Source organism: Chlorocebus sabaeus, chromosome 23 (genome assembly GCF_047675955.1).
Source record: "Chlorocebus sabaeus isolate Y175 chromosome 23, mChlSab1.0.hap1, whole genome shotgun sequence".
In the NCBI taxonomy this organism is placed as follows: domain Eukaryota; kingdom Metazoa; phylum Chordata; class Mammalia; order Primates; family Cercopithecidae; genus Chlorocebus; species Chlorocebus sabaeus.
In genome coordinates this window covers 41,080,291-41,106,014 of record NC_132926.1, presented here as the reverse complement: position 1 = coordinate 41,106,014, position 25,724 = coordinate 41,080,291, and the positions used below count along the sequence as shown (strand labels likewise).

General features: G+C 39.0%; 2 protein-coding genes across 2 annotated transcripts; both read left to right on the top strand.

The window, feature by feature from the left end:
- Positions 1–6,333: 6,333 nt before the first annotated feature.
- On the top strand, positions 6,334–10,824 carry PCDHB2 (protocadherin beta 2). The gene has a single exon (XM_038007040.2). It carries the CDS (start codon positions 6,532–6,534, stop codon positions 8,926–8,928), a length of 2,397 nt encoding a protein of 798 aa, XP_037862968.2. The 5' UTR covers positions 6,334–6,531; the 3' UTR covers positions 8,929–10,824.
- A 114-nt stretch (positions 10,825–10,938) lies between these two features.
- On the top strand, positions 10,939–20,593 carry LOC103244687 (protocadherin beta-3). The gene has a single exon (XM_008014726.3). The coding sequence runs from the start codon at positions 12,355–12,357 to the stop codon at positions 14,743–14,745; it is 2,391 nt and encodes a 796-aa protein (XP_008012917.3). The 5' UTR covers positions 10,939–12,354; the 3' UTR covers positions 14,746–20,593.
- Positions 20,594–25,724: the final 5,131 nt, after the last annotated feature.

Below are 25,724 nucleotides of genomic sequence, written 5' to 3'. Positions count from 1 at the left end.
CATAAATTCCAAGGCTATACTAATCTACAGTGTGGATTCTGAGATCATCAGTAATTAAAGACTCTGGAAAATGTAACTTCTTGATGCAAAAGACAGTCCACTCCTAATTATCATGTTATCATTTATGAACTGGGTCCCAAGGAGCCATATCTGCCTTTAGACCATATCTGCTGTTTCCTGTGTTTCAGATCCAGACCACAGAAAAAAATAGATATTTTGGCTTCATAATATCACCCTCCCTTCACCCTAAAGCCTTCAATAGAGGTAGAATAAAGACAAGTACAATTCTATGAACTCTGCCAGAGATCTGGAGTTACCTTAAGCTGAAAGGAAACAATATAACCAGGTCTTCATTTTCACCAAACTGCCTCTACACTTATCAAGTGTGAAAACACAGCCCTAAAGTGTGCATTTTGGCAGCACACTGCCATAGACAGAGACTTAGAAAAACACTCAAGTAACTTATTTGCTTCTGGTTTCCCAGGATGTGCAGTACTCCATGACAGTGGACACAAATCATCTGTTTGTAAGGCCATTAGGAGTCAAGTTCTGTATGAGAGAAACAGACACTAGTACAATGAGCTAGCAGCATGGTGTTGGTGTGGTTGGTAATATTTGATGGCAATGGCAGTTCCCCTTTGTGTTATATTTAATGCAGAATGGATTGTGTGATGTTCAAGATGGTGGCAGTAGAAGGAGACTAGGTCTGGAAGATCTTCATGTCCTATCAGTTACTCAAAGACTTGAGTCTCCATCTGCATAGCATGTTAGCCCAAGACTGGGAAGTGTGCACACCAGGTTTGAGAGTGATGGTAATCTAGCCAATCATAGACTTCAAGTTATGGTTCAGGACACTGAGATGCCACCTGTGTACTCCAGAGTAAGACAACAACTGCTGCTGGTACAACTGCTGCTGGTCAGCTGTTTCTGTCAGCTCTACTGGCTACATCTTGACCGACCTCAGGAATATGGGGTCTGTCACTTAGATTCCTCACTTAGCATTTATTTGGTCATAACCATGGTTTTAGTATTCCTTTGTTCTCTTGTTGGCCTGCTTCTTTTCACAGTAGATGTTCAAATAATTACTCTGATATGAAAATATATATTATAATTTTCAAGTATTTCCTGGTATTTCTTTAGCATATCTAAATTGATTATGCTTTGTATTTTGTAGTCAGAGTTTCAGGTTTCTTCCCCTCACCCCATATTATTTGCCCTCTCTACACCTTTGGACTTCTTCATTATTTACTAATTTTCGATATTGTATTTAGCCTAGCCATATTTTCTTTTCTCTTTCTCTTTCTTTTTTTTTTTTTTTTTTTTTTTTTTTTTTTTTTTGAGATAGAGTCTCGCTCTGTCGCCCAGCCTGGAGTGCAGTGGCACGATCTCGGCTCACAGCAAGCTCCGCCTCCCGGGTTCACGCCATTCTCCTGCCTCAGCCTCCCGAGTAGCTGGGACTATAGCGCCCGCCACCACGCCCAGCTAGTTTTTTTGTATTTTTAGTAGAGACGGGGTTTCACCGTGTTAGCTAGGATGGTCTCGATCTCCTGACCTCGTGATCCACCCGCCTCGGCCTCCCAAAGTGCTGGGATTACAGGCGTGAGCCCCCGCGCCCGGTCCATATTTTCTTTTAAAGTAAAATTTCAATAGTGATCTTAGTGAAAATTCAATCATCTACCAGATTACCTAAACCCGATTTAAGTTTTAGCCTATTTTAATCATAAAAAAAGGTCTGAGATTTTTGGAAGAGGTCATACCTCTACTCTATCATCTCTATTTCCATCTATATCTGTCTATCTAACTTTATCTGCAGTCCTGGTCAAGATTTTTATTTTCAAGGGGACAGATTGTCCTAATAGACTCTGATGGTTCTCCTTAAACAAAATTGGGCAAGATTCTTGTGCAGGTATCACTTTTAAAACCTTTTCTTGCTTATTTGTCCTGTGGGAAGAGAATAAACAACACCATTTCCCCCTTTTGAGTGGCATTTATTTCATGTTTCATTTGCTTGTTTGTTGTTGTTTTTGTTGTTTGAGAGAGGGTGTCGCTCTGTCACCCAGGCTGGATGGAGTTCAGTGGTGTGATCTCGGCTTACTGCAACCTCTGCCTCCAAGGCTCAAGTGATGTTACCACCCTAGCCCCCCACGTAGCTGGGACTATGGGCGTGAGCCACCACACCTGGCTGATTTTTTATTTTGGTAGACATGGAGTTTTGCTACATTGCCCAGGCTGGTCTCCAACTCCTGGACTCAAGCAATCCACCCATCTTGGACTCCTAAAGTGCTGGGATTACAGGTGTGAGCCACCATGTCTAGCCGACCTTTATTTTGAAATCCTATTTGCTTGAGCTTCATGAAATGTATGTCTTGATAGATTATGGGAAAACTTATTTGTATCCTCAATAAGGCAAATTAGTCGAATATGCCCCCAATTTTCCCCCTAGATTAGGGTAATAAACTATGCCAGAACACTCCCTTCTCATCCTAGAATATTTCTCTCATATTTTCTTCAGAGTCTTAGTGTTAGATCACTGAAAATACCTCCTTCTTCTGCCGTCTTATAGCTAAGTAAAGCCAGCTTATGGGCAGAAGGCATTGAAAACTGAAGATCCCTCTCTATTTAAAGAGGGATACTAGTGGGAATAATATCTCCCTATCATTTGGTATTATCTTTGATAGGAAAATGGTCATGTAAATCCCTTTGACTACCCTTTCTCTTAATTCTTGTAATTTTCATCTCATGGCAGTCAAAAGATCAAATCACTCTTTCGTCCCAAAAAGAGAGGCTTAATTATGACAGATACTCGAACAATGTGTTCTTGTTTATTTTTTGAATGGCTGTACTTTTGTAATAAGACTGTAACGACTTGCTTTCATTTTTTAGTGTTTTTGAAAATATTTTTCTATTCCTATATATAAAATTATTTGTGTAATATTTTAATATGTTAGATTTTATTGAAATGAATCTTCAAAATTATGAAAGTGACTCCTAGGATAATGGCTCTGCTTGTACAGCATATGAAAAGTAAAGCCAAACCTAAGAAATTAAACCTATTGTAATAACATAATTTTTAAATTATGTAATAGATTCCCTCATTACAATAAATTTACTATATGTAAACATGATATTTCATTCAGACTTATAAATATGCTATAAATTCTGATCTAATATATATGATTCCTTATTAAAGGAGATTAAGAAAATAAGAGCATTTGTAAAGAAGGAAGGTGTATTCTCATCAAGGTTTAAGAAAATAAATGATTTAAAATAGCATAGCAGATATAATGCATTTAAAGCTAGAAATCCATATACAAACATAAAATATTGGTTATATCATTTTTGAAAAAGAGAAACTTACTTTTATTTCTAGATGTGTTAATAGCATTGAAATGAAAGATGGGTAAAACCTTCTGAATTGTGAGGACACATGACAACATGAGAGGTTTTAAAATTTTTTTCACAATAAAACCTAATGTGTTCTTGGTTATTGTATCCTCTGAAGTATCTTAGATATTAAGTTTTCTATTCTCCCACTTGTGAGAGGAGCAAGATTGTTATTTTCTTCATATTACCTATTTTCCTCTCCTTTATCTTATCTCAAATTAACCACAACTGCTTTAGTTCAGAAAACCTGTCCAAAAGAAATAGCCATATACCTGGTTAAATGTAAAATTTCAAGTAACCTTCCAGTTATAACCTGCCTGTATGATATAACTGATCTTCATGACATCTATTTCAGACCCTAATTAGGTTTTGCAGCTTATATAAAAAGCTGTTTTTAAAAACTTGGGCCTTGGATATTATTCACCTCCATGAATTTGTTTAATGCTCAATGTCAATGAATAAAAATATTTTGAATTATTATAACATCTATATAAAATAGTCATGAAAAGCAAAAAATAATATCAACAGGTAGAAATAGGCATGTTTTCTAAATATTAAGAAAGGGAAACTGTGATTATCCTTTTTTTTGGCAGTTACAGAGGATAAATGAGAGCTTTTTAAAATATTATGCTATTGTTACATTTAATAAATAATCCAGTCCAGTTTTCTGAAAATACAGGGGATAGAAGAACAGGTTAAATGATACCATGAAGAAAGAATCAGATTCAGAATGTAGGACATCCTACAAAACAACTAGTCTGGACACTTCAGAAATTTAATGTCATTAAAGATGGGAGACTATTCTAGAGTAAATAGATCTAACACCCAAATACCATTGTCAAAGTTGGTTGAAAAAGTTTCTAAGACATTCCTTATAACAAATAGTTAAAAAAGTAAGTGCATTTGTCAAAGGAACTTGAGTGAATGTGAATTGTTATCAAAATTGAGGAAAAGATAATGGAAAGACAGTGAAATTTGATTGGGACTGTATTTTAGATAACACTGTAGAATTTTTTCAAATTTTCTTAAGTATGATAGTAGCATTATGATTATATGAAATAATATTGTAATTATGTGATACCTGTTGAAATATTTAGAGGTGAAATATGATGTCTGCAAGTTACTTTCATATGAGTCAGCAGAAAAGCAGGTGTGTGTGCAGAATAAGATAGAATAAATATGGTAAAACAAAAATTGTTAATTTGGATGGAGGTTAGAGTTGTAGTTTGTGTATAGTTGTTTTAACTTTTCTATATGTTTAATTTTTTTCTTCATCCTCCAATTTTTTAACCCAATGGATCTTTTAGAGACACATCCTAATATTTATTATCATTATTATTATTATTATTTTGAAACAGAGTCTCACTTTGTCACCAGGCGTGGAGTACAATGGCATGATCTTGGCTCACTGCAACCTCCGCCTCCTGGGTTCAAGTGCTTCTCCTGCCTCAGCCTCCCAAGTAGCTGGGATTATAGGCACCCATCACCACGCCTGGCTAATTGTTTTTTGTATTTTTGGTAGAGATGGGGTTTCACCGGGTTGGCCAGGATGGTTTTGATCTCTTGACCTCATGATCTGCCCGCCTCGGCTTCCCAAAGTAAAATTATTTTTTAAAGCAGCCTTAGGTTTTACAGAAAATTGAGCAAACAGTACAAATAGTTCCCCTCACATACCGATTTTCTCCCACTCAAAGTCTCCCTGTTATCAAAATCTTGCATTACTGTGGTACATTTGTTACAACTGATGAGCCAATACTGGTAAATTATTAACTAAATTCCATAGTTTAGTGTTCACTCTTTGTGTTGTATATTTATGTGGATTTTGACAACTGTATAATGTCATGTATCTACCATTATAGTATCGTAAAGTCCCCGGTGTTAACCTCTTCATTCCCCCTCCCTCTTCTTCCTAGCTACCCACTGATCTTTTAAGTGTCTCTATAATTTGGCCTTTTTCAGAGTATCATGTAATTGGAATTATACAGTATCATTTCCTTTTCAGACTGGATTCTTTCACTGAGAAATATGCATTTAAGTTTCCTTCGTGTCATTCTGTGGCTTGATAACTTATTTCTTTATATTAATATTTAAAAAAACCCAAAGAGACAGAAAATTTAAAAAACCTAACAACAAACAACGACATATATACCTTGTTTGGAAGCAGCTGGAAGAAACCATCACTGGAAATACATTTTTAAAGATAATTGGGGAAACTGGAATATTTACTGGCTATTTAATGTTATGAAACTGCTCTTAACTTTACTAGATGTGGTAATTGAATTGAGGTTATGTTGAAAGTTCTAGGCATTAGAAAGGAAAATAATATTGATACATTTACAAGAAGAAGATACCTGGCTGCTCTTGGAGAGTTTCATGAGGCTCAGACACATCAAAGTTCAGGGAAATGTGAAGCGGGAGCAGTGCAAAGAAAGAAGTATGAGTAAGGAGACTATTTCAGTGCCCATTAAAATACTCTTATTTGGATTCTGTGCTTTTCCTGGGTCTCTGTGTTTTTCGGTTGGGTTTGAGTGTGATGATGGTAACCTAACCACCACTGAGTTGCACACATGCCCAAACTCTGAATAAAAATAGAACTTTTTTAGTCTAAGCCTTTTTTCTGAAGCATGCTAGGACTGAGATCACTCCCTTCCAGGTTCTGAAATTTATTTTTTCCAGTTTGAAAAAAAAAAACCCAAAAAACGCTTGGATCTGTGAGGGAACTGAAGTGAAGATTTATTTATTCTTGCCATGTCTCTGTGGGTGCAATGAAGAGCCTTTCGAAACGCCAATAAGACTTCGGTATATTGAGAGAAACTACTTGAAAATACTCAATTTCTATTGCCATCAACCTGAAAGAAAGCCCTGGGATTTTCTTAGTTTAGGAGAAAATAAATACTCGAAAGAGACGCGGGGTGGCGCTGCAGCCTTAGAAGTAGCAGAAACAAAGTATCCAGCCGACGCTCCTTCACCCAGATACTCAGCTAAAGAAGCAGCAAGCAGGAAGAGGAGGCTTTTTAAGGCGGTCGCTTCGGGAAATCCAGGCCCTAGGATTGTCCACTCATCCCAGTATCAGCGAGATACGGGGAGATAGAGTCAGCGACAACGTGAGCCCGAGCTGGAGCAGGTTTGATGTGAGACCAGAAGGCAATGGAGGCCGGAGAGGGGAAGGAGCGCGTTCCGAAACAAAGGCAAGTCCTGATATTCTTTGTTTTGCTGGGCATAGCTCAGGCTAGTTCCCAGCCTAGGCACTACTCAGTGGCCGAGGAAACGGAGAGTGGCTCCTTTGTGGCCAATTTGTTAAAAGACCTGGGGCTGGAGATAGGAGAACTTGCTGTGAGGGGGGCCAGGGTCGTTTCCAAAGGAAAAAAAACGCATTTGCAGTTCGATAAGCAGACCGGGGATTTGTTGTTAAATGAGAAATTGGACCGGGAGGAGCTGTGCGGCCCCACAGAGCCCTGTGTCTTACCTTTCCAGGTGTTACTAGAAAATCCCTTGCAATTTTTTCAGGCGGAGCTGCGGATTAGGGACATAAATGATCATTCCCCAGTTTTCCTAGACAAAGAAATACTATTGAAAATTTCAGAAAGTATCACTCCTGGAACTACTTTCTTAATAGAACGTGCCCAGGACTTGGATGTAGGAACCAACAGTCTCCAAAATTACACAATCAGTCCCAATTTCCACTTCCATCTTAATTTACAAGACAGTCTCGATGGCATAATGTTACCACAGCTGGTGCTGAACAGAGCCCTGGATCGCGAGGAGCAGCCTGAGATCAGGTTAACCCTCACAGCGCTAGATGGCGGGACTCCACCCAGGTCCGGCACGGCCCTGGTACGGATTGAAGTTATGGACATCAATGACAACGTCCCAGAGTTTGCAAAGCTGCTCTATGAGGTGCAGATCCCGGAGGACAGCCCTATTGGATCCCAGGTTGCCATCGTCTCTGCCAGGGATTTAGACATTGGAACTAATGGAGAAATATCTTATGCATTTTCCCAAGCCTCTGAAGACATTCGCAAAACGTTTCGATTAAGTGCAAAATCGGGAGAACTCCTTTTAAGACAGAAACTGGATTTCGAATCCATCCAGACGTACACAGTAAATATTCAGGCGACAGATGGTGGGGGCCTATCTGGAACTTGTGTGGTATTTGTCCAAGTAATGGATTTGAATGACAATCCTCCGGAACTGACTATGTCGACACTTATCAATCAGATCCCAGAAAACTTGCAGGATACCCTTATTGCTGTATTCAGTGTTTCAGATCCTGACTCCGGAGACAACGGAAGGACAGTGTGCTCCATCCAAGATGATCTTCCTTTTTTCTTGAAACCTTCTGTTGAGAACTTTTACACTCTGGTGATAAGCACAGCCCTGGACCGGGAGACCAGATCCGAATACAACATCACCATCACCGTCACCGACTTGGGGACACCCAGGCTGAAAATCGAGCACAACATAACCGTGCTGGTCTCCGACGTCAATGACAACGCCCCCGCCTTCACCCAAACCTCCTACACCCTCTTCGTCCGCGAGAACAACAGCCCCGCCCTGCACATCGGCAGTGTCAGCGCCACAGACAGAGACTCAGGCACCAACGCCCAGGTCACCTACTCGCTGCTGCCACCCCGGGACCCGCACCTGCCCCTCGCCTCCCTGGTCTCCATCAACGCAGATAACGGCCACCTGTTCGCCCTCCAGTCGCTGGACTACGAGGCCCTGCAGGAGTTCGAGTTCCGCGTGGGCGCCACAGACCGCGGCTCCCCGGAGCTGAGCAGCGAGGCGCTAGTGCGCGTGCTGGTGCTGGACGCCAACGACAACTCGCCCTTCGTGCTGTACCCGCTGCAGAACGGCTCCGCGCCCTGCACCGAGCTGGTGCCCCGGGCGGCCGAGCCGGGCTACCTGGTGACCAAGGTGGTGGCGGTGGACGGCGACTCGGGCCAGAACGCCTGGCTGTCGTACCAGCTGCTCAAGGCCACGGAGCCCGGGCTGTTCGGTGTGTGGGCGCACAATGGCGAGGTGCGCACCTCCAGGCTGCTGAGCGAGCGCGACACGGCCAAGCACAGGCTAGTGGTGCTGGTTAAGGACAATGGCGAGCCTCCGCGCTCGGCCACCGCCACGCTACACTTGCTCCTGGTGGACGGCTTCTCCCAGCCCTACCTGCCGCTCCCGGAGGCGGCCCCGGCCCAGGCCCAGGCCGACTCACTCACCGTCTACCTGGTGGTGGCGTTAGCCTCGGTGTCGTCGCTTTTCCTCTTGTCGGTGCTCCTGTTCGTGGCGGTGTGGCTGTGCAGGAGGAGCAGGGCGGCCTCAGTGGGTCGCTGCTCGGTGCCCGAGGGCCCCTTTCCAGGGCATCTGGTGGACGTGAGCGGCACCGAGACCCTGTCCCAGAGCTACCAGTACGAGGTGTGTCTGACTGGAGGCTCCGGGACAAATGAGTTCAAGTTCCTGAAGCCAATTATCCCTAATTTTGTTGCTCAGGGTGCAGAGAGGGTTATCGAGGCAAATCCCAGTTTCAGGAAGAGCTTTGAATTCAGTTAAGTGTTAATAAGGATCTACTGAGGCTAGTCTCATTTAATTTGTGGAAAGTCCTTTTTCACTGCTTTGCCCATTGGAGGTGTCTCCTTTTATTAGAACGTAACTATCTTATTCCAATTCTATGCATGTTACTGGTATTTATAAAGTATGAGTTTTTGCGGTATAATGAATGTAAATTTTCTTTGTATTCTAATTGTTGGTTAGTTTCATTGCAATTTAATTGCATTAAGTGTAAATTTTGTATTTTCAGAAATCTTTAAGTTAGAGCATCTTTTCCAGACCTCACAGTTCGTGGTCCTAGATAATTTTGAAGTCCTACATTTGAAAATATTTGTTATCATTACATGAGTTATATTTTCCAGCCCAGAATATTTTTGTTATATCCTCTTAGGCTAGTGTAAATTCTATCCTGTGAATTCACATTGGCTAACCATTTAAATAGGTATATTTATGAATAATACAACAAGCACCGTCCTTACATTTTTCAATATATGTACTTTTTTTTTTTTTCTTTGAGATGGAGTTTTGCTCTTGTTGCCCAGGCTGGAGTGGAGTGCAGTGGTGCAATCTCGGCTTGCCGCAACCTCTGCCTCCCAGGTTCAAGCTATTCTCCTGCCTCAGCCTCCCAAGTAGCTGGGATTACAGGCATGAGTCACTATGCGGGGCTAATTTTGTATTTGTAGTAGAGACAGGGTTTCTCCATGTTGGTCAGGCTGGTCTTGAATTCCTGACCTCAGGTGATCTGCCCACTTCAGCCTCCCAAAGTGCTGGATTAAGGGCATGAGCCACCGCCCCCAGGCCCAATATATATACTTCTTAAAATACTGACATATAAAAAGTATTAATCTTTAGAGACTGTAAGAATTCTAACTGTTGGATTCTACAAGGCATTAATATCATAAGTGCTCTAATAAATTTTTGTCAAAAATCAATCATTAATATTCTAAAATGTAGGTAAATAATACACGTCTAGCAGTTTTCAAAGTCATGCTAATTCATCATGCTTTCTCTTTCAAATAGCTTTTTAAGAGCCCTCTGCTTATTCCAGTACCCCCCTTTAAAATCTTTTAAAATTATTAATAACCTATTAACATTGAGCACTTCATTAAAATCCAGAAAATATGAGGGAGTACATGTCTTTGTCCTTGACCTTTAGAAACCTCAAATATAGCTTGGTATTGCTGTTTTTAACATTTTCTGGAGCATTTAGGATTCACTTAGAAATAAGCTTTTTGGGAGAAAAATGTATCTAGCACCACTCACTCTCTTTTTTTCCACTGGCTACTTCTATTTTTCCCCCTTTCATTTCCCTAGACTTCTCAATGCTTTTTTATAAAGGTGCTTGAGTTCTGTTTCTCAACAGCTCCCTCATTTATTGCATGATTCACACAGTCACTGGAACATTATAGGTTCTTAATAAAATTTTTGAATGATTGAAAGAGAGAAAAGTATTTTACCTGTGATATATTGATATTTAAATAAACTAAAACACTTAAAAGAAAACATTTTGTTGGAGCCAAATACTCTTCGGTGTACAATGAATTACAGTTTTTTTATTAATTGAATTGGTCACCATTGTTCAAACATGCAGTTATCATTCTGTTGTTGCTTTCCTTCAACATATTTTTCCTTTTTCTCTTAATGCTTAAATTGAGCCTCCTCTCCTGTCCACTGGCGTAAGAAATACAGATGAAATTGTGGTTTTTAATTTTGTTACTTAAATTTCCTTCCCTAGTTCCCTAAATGACTCACCCAACTGTTTTCATTTCTTGCAGTTTACTTTCTGATCCATACATTAAAACAAATCTTAATTATTAATGTTATTCAATCTATCTTTACATTTTTATATGATTTTTACATACATTTGAATGAGCTTTCCTATTAAAATTGTAATATTAACTTTGAAGGTCTTGTTTTGAGATTAGCAGTGGGGTAGAGCACTGTGTTGGTATCAAAAGTCTCTGATCAACCAACTCATTACCTGTAGGATTTTGGATAAGTCACAAAGTTTCTCTTCTTCTACCCCAAATGATAACAGGTATTTGAATAGCTTGCAGTTATACTCAATATAAAGACATAAAGTGATTAGTATTAAGAGCAAACATTCTTGATAATTGTGTAGAAGTACAAAAGAGGCTACATTGAACACATATTTGCATTGTTTTATTTCTCTACCAACAACCTTGCAATGGCTTCCTTTTGTTCTCAGAATAAAATGCAAGCACCCATTATTTGGCCTTGGTTTACCTTTTCAGCCTTCCTTTCCACTTACTCTTGAGACATTAAGTTTTGTATTCACTGTCCTTCATTCATTATCTCTTAATAGCTATGCTTCACTCTCTCAGGGCCTTCACACATTCTACAGTCTTAGCTTGGCACACTTCTCCTATTTCATGTTTCAGATTAAATGGTGCACCTTGGGGGAAACTTTCTTAATCACTCTCCATTAACGTAGGTCCCTGTATTGCATACTTTCAGTGCACTCAGTACCTTTTCTATGTAGCACTTTTCACACTGTTTAAACATCTGTTTAAAGACTGTACACCCACTAGATGGAAAATTGTTGTAAGATATACAGACATTGTCTTGTTACCACCACTTGCCTAACTTCTACAAACTCAACAATTATCTGTGGAAACAAGCTAATACAGATGAAATGAATAATTGCAAATTTGCTCTGAAATAAGAAGAGAAAGCACTTTAAATGTTCCTTGAGCGTGATAATGTGGAAGAAATTAGGCATTTGTAGCCCTCCGGATCCACCTCTGACATTATATATTTTCCTTTTTACCACCTTGCAGGAGGTGTCTTTTCCTTTTATTTTTCTGGTATAGGCAATTCGGACTCATTTCACAAAGTTTAGAAAAAAAAGAAAAACAAATAGGATAGCGAAGCATGCTATCATCTAGAGGAAAAGTCTTTTGAAGTTTGTGTGTAATTATTACAGAAGGGGAGGGGTAAGCTAGTGTCTGTACACTTCCGTTAAATCATGTAAATGAGGACTCTACCAGGAAGAATCGCTGCTCTTAGATAAGAGCGCATTTTATTTCCCTAGATTGCATTTATTTAATTCATATAACATGAGAAACTCCTCCAGTAGCGTCAACCAGGGTTGATAAGAATAAACGATAAAGCAAAACAAAAACACCTTCTCCAAGATTTTGAAACTGCAAGCGAACGCATGGTGGCGCTGTTGACTAAGAAGGCGAATTAAACCACGGGCATTGTGCATGCTCGGTGACGCACGGATCCAGTGTGGTAAACCAGGGGTTGTGAGCCCAGGCAGATTTTTGAGTCAGCAAGTCTGAGCCTCTGGAAAGGCTTATTGACTAGGCCGTCTGCAAAGGTTGTGGGACAAAAGACTGTTTCCCAGCGCTGTCTGAGGTTCAGCTTGGAGACATTCCCTAGAAAAGCGTGACGGAAAGTGCAATGGAGGCGGGAGGAGAGCGATTTCTTAGACAAAGGCAAGTCCTGCTTCTCTTTGTTTTTCTGGGAGGGTCTCTGGCTGGGTCCGAGTCAAGACGCTATTCTGTGGCTGAGGAAAAAGAGAAGGGCTTTTTAATAGCCAACCTAGCAAAGGATCTGGGGCTAAGGGTAGAGGAACTGGCCGCGAGGGGGGCCCAAGTTGTGTCCAAAGGGAACAAACAGCATTTTCAGCTCAGTCATCAGACAGGTGATTTGCTTCTGAATGAGAAATTGGACCGGGAGGAGCTATGCGGCCCCACAGAACCATGCATACTGCATTTTCAGATATTACTGCAAAACCCTTTGCAGTTTGTTACAAACGAGCTCCATATCATAGATGTAAATGACCATTCTCCGGTATTCTTTGAAAATGAAATGCATCTGAAAATCCTAGAAAGCACTCTACCAGGAGCAGTAATTCCTTTGGGAAATGCTGAGGACTTGGATGTGGGAAGAAACAGCCTCCAAAACTACACTATCACTCCGAATTCCCACTTCCACGTACTCACTCGCAGTCGTAGGGACGGAAGGAAGTACCCGGAACTAGTACTGGATAAAGCGCTGGATCGTGAGGAGCAGCCGGAGCTCAGCTTAACGCTCACTGCGCTGGACGGCGGCGCTCCCCCTCGGTCTGGGACAGCCCAGATAAACATCCAGGTCTTAGATATAAACGACAATGCACCAGAATTTGCACAGCCGCTCTATGAGGTTGCAGTTCTAGAGAATACCCCCGTTAACTCTGTCATTGTCACTGTCTCGGCTTCTGATTTAGATACAGGAAGTTTTGGGACAATATCATACGCATTTTTTCATGCTTCTGAAGAAATTCGCAAAACTTTTCAGCTAAATCCAATTACTGGTGATATGCAACTAGTCAAATATTTGAATTTTGAAGCTGTTAATAGTTATGAAGTCGACATCGAGGCCAAGGATGGCGGAGGCCTATCCGGAAAGTCTACAGTCATAGTCCAGGTGGTTGATGTCAACGACAACCCACCGGAACTGACCTTGTCTTCAGTAAACAGCCCTATCCCTGAGAACTCAGCAGAGACTGTACTGGCTGTTTTCAGTGTTTCTGATCTAGACTCTGGAGACAACGGAAGAGTGGTGTGTTCCATTGAGAACAATCTCCCCTTCATCCTGAAACCATCCGTAGAGAATTTTTACACCCTCATGTCAGAAGGCGCACTGGACAGAGAGACCAGATCCGAGTACAACATCACCATCACCGTCACTGATTTGGGGACACCCAGGCTGAAAACCAAGTACAACATAACCGTGCTGGTCTCCGACGTCAATGACAACGCCCCCGCCTTCACCCAAACCTCCTACACCCTGTTCGTCCGCGAGAACAACAGCCCCGCCCTGCACATCGGCAGCGTCAGCGCCACAGACAGAGACTCAGGCACCAACGCCCTGGTCACCTACTCGCTGCTGCCACCCCAGGACCCGCACCTGCCCCTCGCCTCCCTGGTCTCCATCAACGCAGATAACGGCCACCTGTTTGCCCTCAGGTCGCTGGACTACGAGGCCCTGCAGGAGTTCGAGTTCCGCGTGGGCGCCACAGACCGCGGCTCCCCGGCGCTAAGCAGCGAGGCGCTAGTCCGCGTGCTGGTGCTGGACGCCAACGACAACTCGCCCTTCGTGCTGTACCCGCTGCAGAACGGCTCCGCGCCCTGCACCGAGCTGGTGCCCCGGGCGGCCGAGCCGGGCTACCTGGTGACCAAGGTGGTGGCGGTGGACGGCGACTCGGGCCAGAACGCCTGGCTGTCGTACCAGCTGCTCAAGGCCACAGAGCCCGGGCTGTTCGGTGTGTGGGCGCACAATGGCGAGGTGCGCACCTCCAGGCTGCTGAGCGAGCGCGACACGGCCAAGCACAGGCTAGTGGTGCTGGTCAAGGACAATGGCGAGCCTCCGCGCTCAGCCACCGCCACGCTGCACTTGCTCCTGGTGGACGGCTTCTCCCAGCCCTACCTGCCGCTCCCGGAGGCGGCCCCGGCCCAGGCCCAGGCCGACTCACTCACCGTCTACCTGGTGGTGGCGTTGGCCTCGGTGTCGTCGCTGTTCCTCTTGTCAGTGCTCCTGTTCGTGGCGGTGCGGCTGTGCAGGAGGAGCAGGGCGGCCTCAGTGGGTCGCTGCTCGGTGCCCGAGGGCCCCTTTCCAGGGCATCTGGTGGACGTGAGCGGCACCGAGACCCTGTCCCAGAGCTACCAGTACGAGGTGTGTCTGACTGGAGGCTCCGGGACAAATGAATTCAAGTTCCTGAAGCCAATTATCCCTAATTTTGTTGCTCAGGGTGCAGAGAGGGTTATCGAGGCAAATCCCAGTTTCAGGAAGAGCTTTGAATTCAGTTAAGTGTTAATAAGGATCTACTGAGCTTCTCAGTTAATCTGTGGAAAGTCCGTTTTTACTGCTTTGCCTATTGGAGAATTCTCTTTTGGTATGGTTCAAGGCAAGCAGCAAGAGTAGAGCCAAATTTCAAATCCAGGGATGGCTTAGGTTTCATTAACAGAACTGGAAAATAGTTGTTTGGCTCTGAATGTTTTGTATTTCAATCAAGAATCCTTAGTCGATAGAACATTTTGTTTATATATTGATTCTACTTTTTCCGTAGTTAATCCATGCATACTCTCCTTTCATCCTAGCTTGCCAACGCAGTCTTAATTCGCCTTTTTTTTTCTAATGGGAAGCAAAAAGGAATTCATTATCTTTTAATAGTGATTTCAAATAGCTTATTGAAATAACTCCTTTCAATTTTTATATTATAAAGCAATGTAGAGAGAGTTCCAAACCACCAATTTTATAATTTCCCTTGTTGAATATATTCACATAATGTATTGTATAATATGCCCAAAGCAGCTTTGTCTCTGGTTAACAAAGTTTTGAGAATAGACAAGAATGTGTTTTCTTTAATTTATAGTAATATATCATCTTTTTAGGGATGTAGTACTCAAATGAAAGTAATTTAGTTCATTTTCTGTGTTGACATTTGCAATTAATATTTCAATATTTTATGTGCTTATATTGGCCAAAATATGGACACAAATATAGACTAATAGGGATAATTACCCTTTGAAGTTTGTCTAAAGTGTGTTCATGATGACTGAGGAAAAAAAATTAAACCTATGCCATTTTAAAAACTGACTGTTCTTTTCCATTTGACACAAAAACATTGTTTAGTAAGACATCTGGTGGAATGACAATTATTTGTTTCATAAATTCTGAGATGTAAGTGTTATCAATCTGAGAGCCAATTTTTAATTTTAAGAAAATACATGGGTATATGATATCTAAATGCTTCATGGGAAAAGTTATATCCTATCCAGTCCTACTTTATAATTAATACCTACTTGCTACTTGTATGGTGATATAGGAGAAAGATACTTTCTTTTTTTCCTGTCTTGGTTCCCTCCTTCAGATTTTAACCTAACATGATTTAGGATTATATATGATCTTTCTGGGATAGGAACTGTCCATCCATATCAGCATCCTGCCTCCTACAATGTAATTAAAAGAAGATGTACAAGAATAGAAAGTTCTAAAAAGGAGAAGGCAATATCATTGTGAAACTCTAAATTAGCTACAACAAAGAATAAAATCTGGAAACAACCAAAACATTGAATCTTATGGTTATCTTGAGTAAAATCAAAAAACTTATTTTAAGCAACAAAATATTTAGCTCCTAATTAGGGAATTGTATTAGGAAAAAATTAATTTTCTTCCTATAAGCATTTCCTCATCCACAGAACATCTATATATCTTCCTAGGAATTAAATACTCATGACTAGAGAAAAGAGAATTTCTCAAAGATTTTAAAAATTCCCCAAAAAGCAAGAGTTTAAGATTGACATGCTTTCAAACATATGTTAAAGTGTAGTTATTATCACATTTAAATGGTGTCATTTTATGTAACTGAGCATCAAATGTGTAAACCCTTTTATAAAAAATCTTTTGAGACAGGGTCTTGCTCTGTTGCCCAGGCTGGAATGCAGTGGTACAATCATGGCTCACTGCAGTCTCAGTCTCCTGGGCTCAAGGGATCTGACCACTTTAGCCTCCAGAGTAGCTGGGACAACAGGTGTGTGCCACCACACCCAGCTATTTAACAACAACAAAAAATTTATTTGTAGAAAGGGGGTTTCTCCATGTTGCCCAGGTTGGTCTGGAACTCCTGTGCTCAAGGGATCCTCCTGCCTCCACTTCCCAAAATGCTAGGATTACAGGTATGAACCACCATGCACAGCCAAATGTGTGAATCTTTAATAGTCAGAGGAAAATTAATATAATATTTCCTTTCACTTTAAGTAGAATCTGGCTGTTTTGGTCAGATATTTTTCTTCTTTGCATATGTAGCTGATTTTCCATGAATATCAGGAAGAGGCATAGAATTCTTATCAAGATTTATCTCTCTTTGATTACCATAGTCCCAGGTGGTATCAGAGCCAGGGAAGTATTCAACTGTGGAAAATATAGAGGGCAGTTCGTTTGGGGACTAATATGGTAAATGATCGGAGACTAAAGTTCAAAAGGCAATATGCTGAGTCATTTAGACACTGAAAATAGAAGAACAGATACCATTAGTAATTTAGTTTTTAGATGTACTGGACTTATACATTGTTGAGAAAATGAATAGAACTTAGCAAAGCCAGAAAAGATAATCTAGACTAAATTTGAAGATGGGAAGCAATCACATCTTACTCTTGGTTCAAACCTGCTTCTCTTTCAAGGCAGTTAGAAACGTTTTACCCTTTTATTTGAAGACAACTTCCAACAATGTATTCATCTGGATATTTCATTAAATATAGAGAGAGTACCACATGTACGGTACTAACTAGTGTTGCCACGTTTTGGAATTCCAGAAACTAAAAGCCTGGCACAAGGTAAAAGGGATGACTTTATATATTATTAATAATTTTCTAGTAATTTTTCTTCTGGGCAGGCTAATTTATTATTGTAAAATATTTACAAATCAATCTCACCAGTATTCCAATTGTCAAAAAGTAAGAGAAAGAAAAATTTTACTCCCTTCCCTCATTCTAGAATATGTAAAATGACCTTAGTAGACTCTAAGCAACTTGAAGGTAGCGTCTGTTTCTGGTTTATTCATAGTGGTATTTCCAGCAAATAGCACAATGCCTCATTCATAGTAGATGCTCAGTTTATATTTGTTAAATAAATACATTTTAAATTATTTGGTAAATAAAATAATGTTCTAAGGAATTACAGACTTGTTTATTTGGACCTGATCTACACATTGAATTTTAAAAGAACTATCTATATTCAGAAAGGGATGGAGTATAAAGAATAAAGAATAATTCCCTATAGAGCCAATTTTTTATTTAATGTCTCCCTTTGCATCTTGAGACTTGTGGAAGCTTGGAGAACTGTAAAATTATGTATTAATCTCCAAGTTGGTTCTAAATTGAGCTTATTCATATCTTTGATTTCAGGGAAAAAGAAGAAATTAAATGTAAGACATTTTTGTACATCAAATTAACTTTCTGAAATTGGTATTTAAATTCTCTGGCCTCTAATTGGTACTTCTATTGAACTTGGATTAGTCTTAATGATATCAAGATTAAATAAAATTTTCAAGATCCCAAAGGCTTAGCTTTTTAAAAATAGTCAATCATTCATTTATTTTCAAAACATAATTCTCGATCATGTGCATACTCCCTTCTTCTCTCTACAAATACTTTAGTTCAGAAATAACTTAAATATTTCCTTGACATTCACAATCTAGTTTTTAACACTGAAAATCAAAGGGATACAAATGAATTTTAAATTTTTATGTGGGGTTGTTACAAGACTAAGCTATATTCAAATATCAATCATTAAAACTAGTGAGGCCACTTGCTATACCACCATACTTTTCATAAATCTTCTTTGATAAATAAATTCTACTTCCTTACAAAAGAAGACTCTGTTTTAAAAAAAATAACAGCTTTTCTCTATATCCCCCTACTTTATTCTGGAAACATCTTTTGCTTCTTAAAGTAATTGTTAGATTTTTTTAAGCCAGAAATCTGTTAGTCCTAATTATGAATTATTTTAATGTCAAATATGCATATGGTTAACCAATAGTTTGCTTGATCATAGATTCAAAATTTTAAGCTTATTTTCCTTCTATTCTTTAGGTATTCAACACATTGATGAAAAGTACAATGTCAGTCTACTTCTCATTCTTTTATCCGTAAACTACTTTACTCTCTTTTAGATTTTTTCATTTATTCTTGCTGTTCTGATATATATGGTAGGCCCCAACCTGAGATTCACATAACGTACTGCATTTTTTTTCTTTGAGAAATTACAATTTTGTTTTGAAAACTTTCATTTGGCAAGTTTTCACAACTATTTGCTCTTGTTTCACAATTGCTATTTCCTTCTTTGTTGTTTGAGTCTTTTAAGTTCTTTCCATATTGTTTCAAATTTCTATTTCTTATAGTAGATAAAACAACTCTTTTATTTGTTGAGTCTGTTTTTTGTGGTGTTAATCTTCATTTGCTTGCTGATATTTTATCGAGAACTTATCTCTTATTGGAAGCTTCTTTCACAGTAGCGCTTGTTTTGACAATCTTGGGGAAGGGAGGAAGAAGAGGGGTCTCAAGGTGGTTTCGCCCTGGCTGCTGCAAACCCAAGCCTTCATTTAAAAGCTTAGCTCAACTTTGCCACACCCAGGTAAAAGTTCTAGACCAAGCACTAAAAGTATGTTTGAGATGGGACCCATGCTCTTTTGGGTGGTATTGTTCTGCATTCACTCAATAAGGCAAAAATCTCAGGGAATGTCATTGCTCCTTGGTTGTCATGGTTTCTGCTAAGGCTATAGACATGGAAGCTAATGGATAAATTTAAAATGTTTCAATCTTCAGAGTAAACAAGTTGATTTTTAGGAAAACTGAACTGTAGCTGAAGCAATTGACACATGGGGACTATATGGAAAACATCATGGTCTTGATTCAAGTTACAGCATTCATGGTAATGCTCAGAAAAATAATAACATAATCCAAGATTCCACTGAAATAGTGGTTGCTATTTTTTTCTTTTTTTTAGAAAATAGCTTGGGACTCTGGTGATAATGCAAAATGGGCTTGCTCCTTCCAAGACAATCTCCTCATGAAACCTTTTGTCAAAAATTAGTTTTCTGAGTCTGGGAAGAGTGGCTCATGCCTTTAATCCCAGCACTTAGGGAGGCCTAGACAGGAGGATTGCTTGAACTCAGGAGTTCAACAACAGCCTCAGAAACGTAGTGAGACTCTATCGCAACAAAAAATTTTAAAAATTGGCTCGGTGTGGTGGCATGCACTTGAGTTCCTAGGTACTGAAGAGGCTGAGGTGGGAGGATCCTTGAGCCCAGGAAGTTGAGGCTGCAGCAAGCCATGATTATGCTCTAGCCTGGGTGATACAGCCAGACTCTATCTCAAAAAATAAAATTATTTTTGTAACAGAGAAGTCAGGGCTCTGTACCATCTCTTACTAGGGTGGAATCTAACATGCAGAAATACAGCATAGCATAATCATACTGTTCTTCAACACTGTCAACAATTCCCTGACCCAAACCTCATACACCTTATTAGTTTAAAAAAAAAAAAAGTCCTACTCAGAATGCTGATAGTATCACTGCCAAAAACAGAGACTATCTAGGGACTAATACCTAAGTCACTTTCCCACAGCTGCCCAAGGACATATTCCTCAGTCCTCTCGGTATCCATCAGCATGGACAATGGAACCTGTGTGCTTTGATGTCCCTGGTTTTTGAGATTCTTGAAGAGTTTGAGTTCTAAATGTGTCTGGGGCTTTCTGGAGTTGAGCATCAAGATGTGGAGATCCTGGATGACACACAACTGTAATAGCTAGATAACAAAGAAAATTTATTACAAAACAATTCTATATTGTGTACTGAGCTGTCCAGGTAGAAAAAAGTGGTAACCCAGATGATGACTTGGGCTAGAACTCATGACTATTTTATTGGCGATTCAAGGCCTCAGAGCCCTGGATGTTAGCATGTAGGCACACAATCTGGAAGTACAGAGTATGTGAAGCACATATAGGCTCCTAAAAGACAACCACAACCAGGCACAAGCTGGTGCTGTTATTAAGGACAACTGGAAGCCACCTTTATTTGCCATGATCGTCCTACACCTGGTCTAGGACTTACCCTAGTCTTCTCTTCCATTTCTTTAAGCACCCATAAAAGGATTTCCATTTTCTTCATCACTGATTTGACTCAGGCTTCTTTTTTTTTTTTTTTTTTTTTTTTTTTTTTTTTTTTTTTTGAGACGGAGTCTCGCTCTGTTGCCCAAGCTGGAGTGCAGTGGCCGGATCTCAGCTCACTGCAAGCTCCGCCTCCCGGGTTCATGCCATTCTCCTGCCTCAGCCTCCCGAGTAGCTGGGACTACAGGCGCCCGACACCGCACCCGGCTAGTTTTTTGTATTTGTTAGTAGAGACGGGGTTTCACCATGTTAGCCAGGATGGTCTCGATCTCCTGACCTCGTGATCCGCCCGTCTCGGCCTCCCAAAGTGCTGGGATTACAGGCTTGAGCCACCGCGCCCGGCCGACTCAGGCTTCTTTCTCTTTCGATTCTCTCTCTTCCTGTGCTACTCAGATGTGGAGGGTCAACTGGGAAATTTCAGTTTACTGCTGCTCAAAACAAGGCCTCTTCCTGAGCATTTTGGGAGTATCAACACCACTGGGATTTAGTTCTAGAGCTTTCAATGTGAGAAGTTTCTGGAATATCAGAAACAAATATCAAATTTCAGAAGCCAATTTTCTCTAATTAATGTGAGCTATCTATGAGGAAAGACTTTTAAAAGAAATTTAACTTCTAGAACAATGTGGGATTTATTTTTAAAAAAGAAATTGTATTCTCTAAATTGTATCTTTCTGAGGTTTTTTTGTTTAAATTTCTTTATTTCTGAGGAAATGAATTTCTTCATCCCAAATGTTTCAGTTCTATTTAATTTAAAGTAGGTAACCGGCAGTGTTGAAGTTTCATTGTCTATGTTTGTTATTATGAAAAAGGGTATTGCATATTTTACTGCAATTTGAAAAAAGAATATATTTCTGAACATCAGTGAAAATGGTAGAGAATGAACCTCCGAAAAATCTCTTCTTCAGGAAAGCAATGAGGAAACTGAGAGAAATTGTCAAAATCAACTGTTTCAGAACTCTGAAATTTAAACAAAGGTGTGCAGCAACTTAGGGAGAATTTATTGAGGAAAAACAGTCTGACTCTTGGTTAAAAACGGTGGTTTTTGTGGCGTTTTAACTGGCCTATTTCCATCTCCATCTCTCTAGCCTCTTAGAAGCCTTTAAAATTAACAATTTACAATCACAGTGAAAATCAGCAGCTTGGCAGCCACCAGAGGAAACAGAACAGTACCACAAAGAATTGCTATTATTTGATCTGTTTGTTGGCTCCCTGGAGGACTCCACTTGCAAGGCTATCTTTAACTGCCTTGAATCAGAGCTTGTCTAGTGCAAAAAGTCTGGGTGACAGAGCAAGACCCTGTCTTGGAAAAAAATAAAATAAAATAAAACAAAACAAAAAAAAAACAGGAAGAAAAGGAAGGAAGGAAGGAAAGGAGAGAGATAGAGAGAGAGAAGAAAGAAAGAAAGAAAAAGAAAGAAAGAAAGAAAGAAAGAAAGAAAGAAAGAAAGAAAGAAAGAAAGAAAGAAAGAAAGAAAGAAAGAGAAAGAAATGAAAGAAAGAAAATAGATCAACGAAAATTATCCAGTCTTAGGAACAAAAAGATTTTTAAAAATGAAAATCAACAGAGACCTATGGGACACCATGAAGCCTACTAAATACACATACTTGAAGTCCTAGAAGGAGAGGAAAGAGACAAAATGACAGAAAGAGTAACTGAAGTAATGGCTGAAAATTTCTCAAATTTGATGAAAAACATTAATCTTCACGTTCAAGGGGCCCAGCAAACTCCAACCAGGATAAAATCAAAGGGATTCATGCCTTGACACATCATGATCAAACTGTCAAAAGTTAAGACAAAAAGAGAACCTCAAAAACAGCAAGAGAGAAGCAACTCATCACATACCTTATCCTCAAAAATCTTATCCTCATGACTAACACTGATTTCTTACAGAAATAATGGAGGCCAAAGGGGAGTGGGATGACACATTCAAAGTGCTAAAAGGGACTATCAACCAATAATTCTATATCCACCAAAAGTATCTTTCAAAAATGAAAGAGAAATTAAGACATTACCAAAAAACAGTAAGTGACTGATTACACTGTTAGCAAACCTACTCTACAAAGAAATATTAAAGGTAGTCATTTGGGCTGAAATAAAAGGACACCAATGAGTAACTTTAATCTACATGAAAAAATAAAAGCATCATAAAGGGAAAGTAACTTATAGGTATATATATATCTAGGGAACTGTAAATGTGTTTTTATTTGTAACTTGTTATTGGAAAGAACACTGCATAAAGCAGTAATTATAAATCTATGTTCATAGGTATATAAATTGTAAAGATGTAATTGTATGACAATGTGACACAAACGAGGGGAGAGAGAACATAGTTATATAGAAACACAGTTCTGTATACTGTTGAAATTAAATTGGTATTAATCTGAACTTGATTGGTAAAAGATATTCACTTTAATAATCAGGGAAACCACCAAGAAAATAACTAAAAGAGGTAAAAAAAAATGACAAGTCAATTAAAATGGAACCCAAGAAAATATGTGTTTAACACAAAAGAGAACAATAAGGAAATAAAATAATAAGATGTAGAAACCAAAGCAAATTGCCAATATAAATCTACCTTATCAGCAACTATGTTAAATGTGAATGAATTGCACACTCCAATTAAAAAGCAGAAATTGGCAGAATGGATTTTTAAAAATGATCCAACTATAGGTTGTCTACCAAGGGACACTTTAGATTCAAAGACACACATACATTGAAAGTAAAAAGATGGAAAAAGATATATTATGTAGGCTGTAACCAAAAGAGCTAGAATGCCTACATTAATATCAAGCAAAATATACTCTAAAACAAACAAAAAAGTTACTAAAAATAAAAAGTTAAGGAGGGGAATTTTACAATAGTAAAAGAGTTAATCCATCAGGAAAACATAATAATAATAAACATACATGCAACTAATAATAGAAACCCAAAATAAGTGGAGCAAAAAGAGACACAAATGAAGAGTTAGACAATTTGACAATAATAGCTGAAGACTTTAATTCCCCAGTTTTCAATAAAATGATAAAACAATGAAACAGAGTATCAACATGAGAAAAGAATACTTGAATAACATTATAAACCAACAGTACTTAACAGAATGCTCCATCTAGCAACAGCAGAATACACATTATTTTCAAGTGCATATGAAACATTCTCCAGGATAGACTGTATATTAGGCCATAAAACAAGTCTTAATAAATTTGAAAGAGTTAAGATCATATAAAGTATGTTTTTCAGCTATAATGAAATGAAATTAGAAAGCAGTGGCAGAAGATAATTTGGGAAATTCACAAATATGTGGAAATTAAACATTAAAAAAATGAATCAAAGAAGAAATCACAAGGGACATTATATAATACTCTGAAATGAATAAAAATGACAATGCAACATAACAAAATTTATTGGATACAATAAAAGTTGTGCTTAGAGGGAAAATTATAGCTGAAATACCTATATATTTTTAAAAGATCTCAAATCAGTAACCCAGACTTCCACCTTAAGAAGCTAGGAAAAGGAGAGCATACTAAAGCCAATACAAGCTGAAGAAAGAAAATTATTAGATTAGAGTGGAAATAAATAAAACAAAATAGAAAAACAATGGAGAAAATAAACTAAAAGTTGGTGCTTTGAAAAGATCAATAAAACTGGCAAAGCTTTAGCAAGACTGATGATGAAAAAAGAGGACTCAAATTACTAAAATTAAGAAAAAGGAGGGAAAAGTATGACCTATTTCACAGGTCTTAAAGGAAATTATAAGGGAATACTATACACAATTTTAAGCCAACAAATGAGAAAACCCAGATGAAACGGAAAAAAAACCCCTAAATTAAATGGAAAACATAAACTACCAAAATTGACTAAGGAGAAATAGAAAATGTGAATAGACCTGAAATTGCCAAAACTGACTAAGGAGAAATACTAGGTTGGTGCAAGAGTAGTTGTGGTTTTGCCATTACTTTCAATGGCAAAAAACGCAATTACTTTTACACCAACCTAACAAAAACCCCAAATAGACCTGTAATAAGAGATTGAACCAGTAATCAAAAACTTTCCACAAAGAAAAGCTCAGGACCAGATGGCTTCACTGGTCAATTCTACGAAATGTTTAAAGAAGAATTAACACCAGTACTTGATATACTCATTCAAAAAATAGAGGAGCAGGGACCACTTCTCAACTCTATTCTACAGAGGCCAGTATTAACGAGATGACAAAACCAGACAGTGATAACACAACAAAAAAAATACATACCAATTTCCCTTATGAATATAGATGCAAACATTCTCAACAAAATGTTAACAAACTGACTCTAGTATCACATAAAAATTATTACACACCATGGCCAAGTGAGATTTAGCTCAGGAATGCAAGGTTGGTTCAGCATGTTAAAATCAAGCAATGAGCCAGTTGCAGTTGTTCGTATCTGTAATCCCAGCATTTTGGAAGGCCAAGGTGGAAGGAATGCTTGAGGCTAGGAGTTCAAGATCAGTATGATCAACATAACAAGACCCCATCCCTACAATTTTTTTTTAAAAAATTAGCTGAGTGTGGTGGCTTGCACCTGTAATCCCAGCTACTCAGCAGTCCAAGGCATGAAGATTGCTTGAGCCCAGGAACTCGAGGCTGCAGTGAGCTATGATTGTGTCACTGCACTCCAGCCTGTGTGACCTTGTCTCAAAAAAGAAAAAAAGATTTAAAAAGAGATTTAAATATACGTAGTCCTAAAATTAAAAATGTTAAATTTGTACTATTTTGAATGTCTATTTTAAAAATGAAAGAGTATTTTTAAAACTTCACCATGACTTGAGGATGGTTTTGTTCTTACTTTGAAAGGGAGGAATAGAGGAAAATTAAACATTAATTTTTGAGAGAGATAAAGGGTGAAATAATTATTAGATTTTGACTATTATTTCCTTAAATCATATTTCCAATAGCCCTATTTCAAAATGTTAAGCTATCAATAATAAATGGTTCATATCAATGGTTTGTGGAATTTATTGGAAATTCTTATAAAAGGAATGATCTCCTGGAATGTTCTATTAAATAGGTACATTAGATACATCAGCTGACCATTTGAATGAAATAGCTGTAAAGCAAACACTAGTGCTCAGTGGTGAAAGCAAA